The sequence below is a fragment of the Orycteropus afer genome, unplaced genomic scaffold (assembly GCF_000298275.1).
Source record: "Orycteropus afer afer isolate SDZICR_OR568_19922 unplaced genomic scaffold, OryAfe1.0 scaffold00025, whole genome shotgun sequence".
NCBI lineage: Eukaryota > Metazoa > Chordata > Mammalia > Tubulidentata > Orycteropodidae > Orycteropus > Orycteropus afer.
This window is the reverse complement of record NW_006921612.1, coordinates 7,471,366-7,481,771: the sequence shown is the minus strand read 5'-3', so window position 1 is coordinate 7,481,771 and position 10,406 is coordinate 7,471,366. Positions and strand designations below refer to the sequence as shown.

Below are 10,406 nucleotides of genomic sequence, written 5' to 3'. Positions count from 1 at the left end.
TGAGAATGGCCAGACTTTGTCTCACCTACTTTGGTCATGTTGTCAGAAGGGACCATTCCCTGGAGAAGGATATCATGCTTAGTAAAGTGGAGGGTTAGTGAAAAAGGGGAAGCCCCTCAACAAGATGGGTTGATATACTGACTGTAACAACGGGCTTAGGCATAGCAGATTGCGAGGCTGACACAGGCCCAAGCAGTGTTGCATTCTGTTGTAAACACGGTCACTATGAGTCAGAGCCAACTCGATAGGATCTGACAACAATAACAGCAACATGAAAGAATGGAAGAAAATGGAGCAATGCTTTCAATTTCTGAGGGAACAGAGAATATGCTCAGCAATCAAGTTTAAGAGTAGAAGAAAGACTTTTTCAGATATGCCAAATCCAAGAATTTCCCTCATGTATCATGTCTTAGAAAGACTCTGAAGGATATGCTTCATGAAAATGATGGTATCAATCAAAAAAGAGAAAGAATATGGGGTCCAGGAAATGAGAAAGTTCAGGGACATCTTGAAATGACAGCAACAAGAAAACAAGTATCCCAATAGGAGTTAATGATGGAGGGCTTCAAGAGTAATGGATGTCCTCAGGAAAAACAAAGACTCTGATGTGTTTTAAAAGGAATTTGACAGGCAATTTTTGTTTTATCTTTATGCTTTTACTTAGGAACTCTGGTAGCATAGTGCCTAACACACCTGACTGCTAACCAGAAGGCTGGTGGTTCAAACCCACCAGCCACTCCTTGGAAGGAAGATGGGGCAATCTACTTCCATAGTGATACTGCCTTGGAAACCCAAGGAGGGGTCGCTATGAGTCGGGTCCGACTCGACGGCACATAACAACAACAACAACAACAACAACAACATGCTTTTACTTTTCTTATTTTCCACAAAGAATGTACAATAAAACTTGCAAAAACAAAAACCTACGTAAAATGAAAACCTGTCAGAGAAGGAAAACTCAAAATGAGCAATAGAGAAGTAGTAAGACTGCACCCTACCAAAGGTGGAAAACCTTCAAGACCCAGAAAAACAAGGTAGTTCTGTCCTGTTCTGGCTCACACAGGGTTCACTGTGTGTTCATCTTTTAGGCAGAAACAGAAAATAATGTTACTTTTTAAAGATATCTAAATAAACATATGAAGGAGACCTGGTGGCACAGTGTTTAAGCACATACTACTAACCAAAAACCTAATAGCCTACTTCATGGGAGAAAGATGTGCCAGAATTGAGGTTCTATTAGAATAAACTCCATGTCTTTCCTTTTAAAAAAACAAAAGAACATACCTTTGTAAGGATGGTTTTACCATAATTCTTTGTGCTTGTCAAACCACTGTTCAAATAGATATTTTTCTTCCCAACAGGACTATAATAAGCTAGAGGAGAAAGAAATAGAGACAAATTGCTTGTTAAATACAAAATTATAATATAACCCAGCCAACCTGCTTTTTATTCCAGTATCATACTCACATAACAAACTGAAAAACTTACCCTTTGGACAAACACCTCCGTGACTGTTTGCTCTGGGAGAACCAACATAAGCTAACCCAAGAGTTCCCATATCAAAATCTTGATAGGTGAAAAGATGTGCTAGGCAGACTTTAGATGCTTCTTCAGCTATATCAAAGCTAAATTGCTTTAAATAAACAAACACGTATTCTTAATTAGATTAACAGTTTCATCCAACAAAAGGCGTTTCAGCTAAATATTCCAGAGAAGTACTATACGTAAGTAACTGCACTAGAAATAGATCGTGAGGCTAGAACAGGACCAGGCAGTGTTTCGTTCTGCTGTGCACAGGGTCGCTATGAGTTGGAGACAACTCAATGGCACCTAAAAACAACTATAACTGCACTAGTAACCAGAGTTGTGCAGTACAGAGCCCTTAGCCTAGGGCTCTAATCTACCCACACAGCAAGAAGGCAGAGACTATGGTCTAGCGGATGTCACAACATGGAAGAGCTTAGTAGTTTTTCATAGCTATTCAGAACTAAATCACTGTTCCTTAAGAGAATTGGTCAAAATACATAGCACAGCAATGAAGACATTATAATTCTGCACAGTTCAAGTAGCTCTGAATTTATTCCAGGGAATTTCAGTTCCCCATAACAAAAAAGATCCCTCAGGAGTCCCTGGGTGGTACAAATAATTAATGTCCTCGGTGGTTAACCAAAACGTTGGAGGTTCAAGTCCACTAAGAGACATCTTAGAAGAAAAGCCTGGCAATCTACTTCCAAAAAATCAGCCACTGAAAACCCTCTGAAGCACAGTTGTACTGACACAAAGGGCCACCATAAGTCAGAGCTGACTCAAAGACAACAGATTTTAAAGTATTTTAAGAGTCTTACTGGTTTTCTAAGTTTTAAATTTGTTTTGGTTTTATAACTATACAGGAGTTACAATCATAAAAGGGAAAAAAGCATACACACATACCTAGTTTCATGTTACTTAAATGAAAATTTGAAATCAACACTAGAGGTTTGCAAGGAATTTTTTTTTCTCTTAATTTAAATGGACTTCACATATTACATTGATAACAGTCCAGAGATCCCAAGTTAAGAATCCTCGATTTTAAAAATGCTTAAAATAAGAGATCAAAAATTCCTGTATCAAGAGTGAAATGTTCCCAAAAGATTGCCCTTAGCATTTTGACAGTGCTAAGCAAATAATCCAAGAAGCTGGACTAAATGACATTAGGATAAGAGGTAGGCTCATTAACAACCTGTAATATGCAGATGGCACAACTCTGCTTGATGAAAGTGAAGATGACTTGAAGCACTTACTAATGAACATCAAAGACTATAGCCTTCAGTATGGATTACACCTCAACATAAAGAGAACGAAAATCCTCATAACTGGACTAGTAAGACATATCACAATAAATGGAGAAAAGATTGAAGTTGTGAAATATTCCACTTTACTGTTTCCATAATCAATGCCCATGGAAACAGTAATGAAGAAATCAAACAATGTATTACATTGGGCAAATCTGCTACAAAAGACTCATGGAAGTGTTAAAAGCAAAGATGTCACTTTGAGAACTAAGGTGTGTCTGACACCAAGCCCCAGTATTTTCAATTGCCTCATATGCCTGTGAAAGCTCAACAATGAATAAGGAAAACTAAAGAACTGATACCTTTGAATCATAGTGTTGGTGAAGAATATTGAATATACCATGGACTATCAGAAGGAAGAACAAATGTGTCTTGGAAAAAGTAGAGCCAGAATGCTCCTTAGAAGGGAGACTTTATCTCATTTTCTTTGGACATGTATCAGGAGGGACCAGTCCCTGTAGAAGGACACCATGTTTGGTAAAGTAGAGGGTCAGCAAAAAAGAGAAAGATCCTCAACAAGACAGACTGAAATGGGGAATCCAACGATGGGCTCAAATATAGCAACAATTGTGAGGATGGCACAGGACTGAGCAGTGTTTTGTTCTGTTGTACACAAGGTCCCTATCAGTCAGAACCAATTCAACACCTAACAACAATATGATAACAGAGTGAGGCTTCCAGGACCCTTAGGGAAGAGAACTAGAGAGGAGGATCCGTAGATAGATATAGGTGGTTCTTTCCTTCTGGTGCTCTCCTGACACAGGTCATCTGAAGGTCCAGAGAAAAGTAGAGGGGTATAAAGGTTTAGCTGCTCTGGGAGTTAGAACTTCTGGCTGTTTAATTCTGGCGCCACCATTCTAGCTGCATAATTAATTATGGGTAAGTCATTTAACCAAGGAGCTCTAGCAGTGTACTAGGTAAGCCATTTGAATGTTAACGAGAAGATTGGTGGTTCAAACCCACCAGCTACTCTGCAGGAGAAAGATGAGGCAATCTATTTCCATAAAGAGTTACGAATTACACCTTGGAAACCCAATGGGGGTATAGCCATGAGGTCGAATTGACTCAATGGAAGTGGGTTTTTTGTTTTTTTAAGTCATTTAACCCTTCTAAGCATAGTGCCTAAGGCACTTGAATGCTAACCAGAAGGCTGACAGTTCAAACCCACCAGCCACTACTTGGAGGAAGGTTGGGTGATGCACTTACGTAGTGATATTGCCTCGGAAACCCAAGGAGGGGTCATTATGAGTCGGATCCAACTTGACAGTACATAACAACAACAACAACAAGACTGCTTAAAAAATAATGGTGCTACCTCAACCTAAGGAGCTCTGGTAGCATAGTGCTTAAGACACTTGACTGCTAACCAGAAGGCTGGCAGTTCAAACCCACCAACCACTCCTCAGAAGGAAGGTTGGGCAATCTACTTCCATAGTGATTAACACCTCGGAAACCCAAGGAGGGGTCGCCATGAGTTGATCTGACTCGACAGCACATAACACCACCACCACCGCCTCAACCTACCTTTCAAGGTGGCTGGTGAATTAAATAAGGTATTAGGAAGAGATGGGAGGAAGGGAATACAAAGGGGCAAGAGGAAGCTTGAGAAGGTAAATAGATTTGTTCACTATCTTGATTACAGTGATGATTTCACATGTCCAATATTTATCAAATTGCATTATTTTAAATATGCACATGTTATTGCAGGTAAATTATATTTTAATAAAGGTACTCTGTGCAAAAATAAATAAATAAATAAGATAAGGGATGCCAGAATTGTTTTCAGATATAACAGTTCACGGTTGTCAATCTGGATAGAGTTGATAATAGCCTTCAATTCTATTCAAGCTTTGAAAACTTGATCTCTACCTTCTAAGATCCTAAGCAAAGAATCCAGATGAGCCACACCGGGCCTATACTATCCCAAAGAAACTATGAGATAAATAATGAAACTGTTGTTGAAAAGAGCTGCTAAATTTGTGGTAATTTGTTAGAGTTAACAATAGAAAACTAACACACCAACACATCAAAGGATAAACACTATCACTTCACAGAAGGCCATTTTACAACAAAACAATAGTACACACAAACTCAAGACACTAAAATCATGTGGCAGAATTCTGTTAGAAGGCAAGAATCCACCTAAGATAGAATGTTTATACTATCTTTGTATTTATTACCAGAAAAAAAAACAATTTTTTTTTAAATTCCTATAGAGAATTTTCAGGAGCTCTGGTAGCATAGTGCCTAAGGCACTTGACTGCTAACCAGACGGCTGGCGGTTCAAACCCACCAGCCACTCCTCGGAAGGAAGGTTGGGCAATCCTACTTCCGTAATGATACTGCCTCGGAAACCCAAGGAGGGGTCGCTATGAGTTGGGGCCGACTCAACGGCAAATAACAACAACAACAAAAATAGAGAATTTTAGATCTCCAAGTTGTACTTCTACTGTTCAATACACTTTCATATCATTTGATAATTATTGCCCTAATAGGTTCACTGCTAAGCCTCAGGTAGACCTGAATTAACACAATAATATGCAAAATATTTATATATGGTTATGTTGTTGTTGTCATTGTTGTTGTTATGTGCCATGGAGTCGGACCCAACTCATAGCAACCCCTACTTGAGTTTCTGAGGCGGTATCACTACAAAAGTAGATTGCCCAACCTTTCTTCCAAGGAATGGCTGGTGGGTGTGAACCGCCAACCTCTCTGGTTAGCAGTCAAGTGCCTTAGGCACTATGCTACTAGAGCTCCTATATATGGTACACTTTCTATTTTTTAGAGAAGATCCATTACCTCATGAGATTCTCAGAAATATTAAGGTTAAGAACACTACCTTATAACATTTTTCTTTTCCACATTGTTTTTTTTTTCCTTTGCCTATCTTGTTGTTTAGGAGGGGTCACTATTAGTCGGATCCAACTCGACAGCAGTGAGTCTGGTTTGATTTGGTTTATCTTGTTGTTTGCCCTGCTATAGAGGATGGACTCAATGTCGGATCAGCTGAAGTACAGTGTTTCTGGTTTCTAATAACCTTTTCTAATATATCCCTTCATTAATATAGATAGGATTTATATATTAGAAATCAGAAAATGGTACAAAAAAGAATCTACTGGTGAGGAACTTCTTGTTAACAGCATCACATGTAAGATTCCATGACCTACCTCTAGCAATGTCTTCACATCCCAAGCATCCTTTTCTTCATTTGGATAACTTTTTTCCATATTATAGTGCCTTTCACCAGGTTTTACCTTTTCTGGAGACTTGAGAATGCGAATCTATACTTAAAGAGATAATATACTTAGAACACTTCAGAAGAAGTCATTTAGACTCAGAAATGGTACTATATTGTTTTATCTGTTCAAAAATAGACCATCTGTCATTCTAAAAAGGAGCCCTGGTGGCACAATGGTTAAGGACTTGGCTTAACTGAAAAGTTGTCAGTTTGAACCCACCAGCTACTCCACAGAAGAGATGAGATAGTCTGCTTCCACAAAGATTACTGCCTTGGAGACCCCATAGGCAGTTCTACTCTATTCTATAGTGTCGTCGTGAGTCGGAATTGACTCACCAACAGCGGATTTTTTGGTTTGGTTATCATTCTAGAACAGATATTTTCTAACAAAAATTCCATAAGTTCTTCAGCAATAATATTCAGTGTTTAAAAACAGAGAAACATATGGCATGGGAAATAAATATGTCAATGGACAATTTATAAAGTTAAAAATGTACTCCTAAATTTTCATTTCCTCTCTATTTAGTCAGAAAAAATGTGAGGCTGGGTCACAGGAGCCTAAAATATTTATTCCAAATGTAGTTAACAATTAAGAAATGTAAAATGATAAGATATACATCACTTTGTACACCACAGGAATAAAAGATTATAAAGAATAATGATCTTCTTTGAACATGTAGTTCAGACAAATTTATATTAAACTTGGTAATAAGAAAAAAGAAAAACAAGATACAAGCTTTTCTCCAAAGGAGGAGAAAGAACATATCAGATGGTGAGTTTGGGAAAAAGAACAAAGCCATGCTTAGCTCAGTTGTTTCTGGGTGTCTCCCTTGTGAATCTGCCTGACTGCCTGCACAGAGGGTATATCCTGGTAGACTTTTCCTAGGGGCAGGCTTTTTAGCTTTGGTGGTAGGTAGTCAAAGGTCAATCTAGATGAAATATTTGGATGCCCACCACAGCTAGACATCTAAACCACATGTTCTAGTCTATTTTTTTTATCACTAATGAAGTGATATTTTTATCTCCTATATTATTCCTCTGTCTTTCAGTTGGTTCCAAGTTATTAAAGGAGCTTTATTTATTGGTTCTTTAAAACTTGAAAATGATAAAGCTATTTAAAAAAGTGAGGCAGCTTTATAAGTACAATACAAAATAATCTTCAATATTTTCATGAACTGAAACCACGGTACAATGGTGTACTACAAACTGTCACTGTTCCAAATACACACCTACACCCACATTATACATGCCTAAAAATCATAGTTTGGATACATACCAAACTAGCGACAGGGATGCCTCTGGGGAAAAGAACTGGGTTTACAATGGACAGAGGTTGAGGAGACATACTCTTCACTGGTTTTTGTACTCTGTGTATACACTACCTATTCAAAATAATAACTCAAAAAATGCAAAAAGTAAGAGAATAGAAAAGGAAAATATAATTATCTTAGTTTTATACCAGTACTATAAAAGTTTAACATTTATATGGATGATGTATGAAAAAAAACTCTCTAAATTATACACCACAGAACCTAAAAAGATATTAAAAGCACCCAGAAAAAATAGTGACAATAATTTATGTAACTTACATATCAAAATTTCTATTTGTCGAAGTCAATACCCTTGAACAGTGTTTTTAATTAGTCTTACCAATTTGGAATAACATTTGCTGAGACATAATTAAGGTGACATTAGTATATCATTGTACACACTCTATTAACAGATTATAGGCAATCAAAAGTAGGTATTTGGGGAAAGAGGCCTAATGGTTCTGTATGTATAAATACATGTCTTATAGATTTACACTACTAGCGTAAATACATGACTTACAAAACTAGTTTGACAAAATTCTCTAAGGATTCAACAATTTGTGCTAAGTACAGATGTTTATATTCTAATTAAAGATATAAAGCATAATCAGAGAAAAAAATATAGGGAATAAATGAGGCATGAATTTAGAGAAGGCAGAGACCACAGTGGGATAAAAAGGCTTTGTGTCTAAAACATGCCTAAGAATAGAAAACTTCATAATCCATAAATAACTAGTAAAACCACTATGTGATTAATCAGAAAAGAAAAATCACTGGCATTTGAAAATATTTATTTACTGATTAAAGTTAAAGAAACATTTTTTGGTTTTGAATACAAGTAACAAATAGTTATATTACGTAATTTAACTCAGTAATATAAGCCAAATCCATTGATAAATACCTGCTCTATCTGTATTCCATAGCCTTTAAAACCTGCATTGTCCCATGAAGTATTCCGATAGATGTCATCAACTCTGTCAATCAGCTCTATCTGTGTATGAAAATGAGAGAGAGATTAAGTAGATCTTTACCACATTTTGCAAAGTATCACAAAATCTACAAATGCCACTGCAAAATGGCTACCAATTACAAAAAATAACATTAGTATGTTAATATTTATCATTGACAACTCTAACAAAGAAATTACTCCTAGCCCCAAACTTAAAGTGTTCTAACCAGAATAAAAGGTAATAAATCAGGTAATCGACTGTATACAGAACCAAAGTATCAAGTAACTGGCTTTTTAAAAACTGTCACTCTAGTCAACTACAAAAATAAAATTTAAAAATCAACTAATTAAAAAAAATGAGGCAGATGGTGGCAGAGTCAGAAGCTTCAAAACATACCTCTTACAGCAAAGACCTATGAAAATAACTCAGTCAGATATAGATAATAACTTTGGAACCCTAAGCAATAAAGGTTAAGGCTGAAGAATCAGATGTAGTGCCAAGCAGAAGGAGACACTGTACAAAAACAGTACGCTCTGAGAAGTACGGACCACTGGCTCCCTGCCCAACAAACCTGGAGAGTACAGCATACTGAGACAAAGTATGGTGTTCCTAGCCAAAGGCACCATCACCTGGTGCTGACAAGCAAGAGTGACTATGCATCCATGTCCAGAGCCAGGGAGGAGTGCTCCCCAACTTGCAAAAGTGAAGGACACTCACCTCACTCACTATGCTCCCCCAACCCACCCCCTTCACCCACACATGATCATGGTCTGGTAGCACCCATCATCGGCCCTCCCCTTGACTAGGACCCAAAGACTGGTGCCTGCTTCTCCATTCAGCCACCCACATTGGGGACCTGCTGACTGGAGGCACCAACCTTTCCACCTGACCACTACCGCTGGAGTCCCAAAGAATGGCAGTGCCTCCTTCCCTGCCTACTACCCACACCAGGAGACCATCAAATAGCAGTGTCCCCTCTTATACCAACCCAACCACTCCAGGGGCCCACCTGCTTCTCAGTTCAGCCACCTGCACCAGAGGCCTACAGACTAGATGCACTTCCTACTCCCTCCAGCCACCTCAGCTAGAAACCTGAGACTGCCAGCACACATTTTGCAGAGTCAGACTCTAGCAGTCAGGGGCACACCACTCTCCTAGTGGGCACTCACTGCCTCGCCCTCTGCACTGCCTCCTCCTGCAACTGGAGACTTGTGTCCACTCCAATCACCCCCACGCAGCACTGCTTGACTGGGACCATCAGTGAGAGTTTTTGTACCATTCACCATGACTAACAACTCAAGCACCCTTGCCTCAACCACCCAGCAACCAGCAGTGTGCATGCACAACACTCAACTTAGTGACCAGAGAGAATGTTCTCTGTACCCACTCTCAGGTGACTGCCAGGCAGATATATCATATTACCAGCTACGTTCTCAGCTGCCCTGTAAGACCAGTGAATAGAAATCTGTGCTAATACACCCAGCTGCGGCCCCACCCTCTTACAGACAGCAGGTAAGAGAGTCTCTGCAGATTAGTGACCAGACTAGTATGCATGCAACACCTACTTGGATATATCAAAACAAAACAAAATCAGGATGCAGCAAACAAACATGCAATGAGTAAATGACTATAATAACACTTTAATGCCTTGGAGACAACAGACAAAACTGAATCACATAAAGAAGCAGGACAAGATGGCTCCAGCAAGTGACCAAAATAACAAGAAAACCTACCAGATAAAGAAATAGTAATGGAACTACCTGGTAAGGAATTGAAAAGACTAATATATAGAGATGTCCGAGAGATCAAGAACAACACAGACAAAGAATAGAAGAATTCAGAAAAATACAAGAACAAAATAACAAAATAGACAATTAGAAACTACACAGAAACCACAACTAGAAATCCCAAAAGATGAACAATAAAATTTCAGAAATAGAAAACTCAGTAGAAAGATATACAAGCAGAACAGCATCAACAGAATACTGGATCACTCATTAGCTATTAGAGAGATGCAAATCAAAACAACAATGAGATACCATCTTGCTCCAGCACTAGTATCAAAGTTCAACAA

At 38.4% G+C, this 10,406-nt stretch overlaps 1 protein-coding gene across 1 annotated transcript in view; it reads right to left on the bottom strand.

The window, feature by feature from the left end:
• ADAM17 (ADAM metallopeptidase domain 17) overlaps nucleotides 1–10,406 on the bottom strand; it is a 107,861-nt gene that overhangs the window by 42,017 nt on the left and 55,438 nt on the right. Inside the window, exons 7-10 of the mRNA XM_007935108.2 lie at nucleotides 8,284–8,373; nucleotides 6,002–6,115; nucleotides 1,489–1,633; nucleotides 1,285–1,373 (exon numbers count right to left, since the gene is read on the bottom strand). Of these exons, the coding sequence (XP_007933299.2) occupies nucleotides 1,285–1,373; nucleotides 1,489–1,633; nucleotides 6,002–6,115; nucleotides 8,284–8,373 (438 nt within the window). The remainder of the gene's footprint in view (nucleotides 1–1,284; nucleotides 1,374–1,488; nucleotides 1,634–6,001; nucleotides 6,116–8,283; nucleotides 8,374–10,406) is intronic.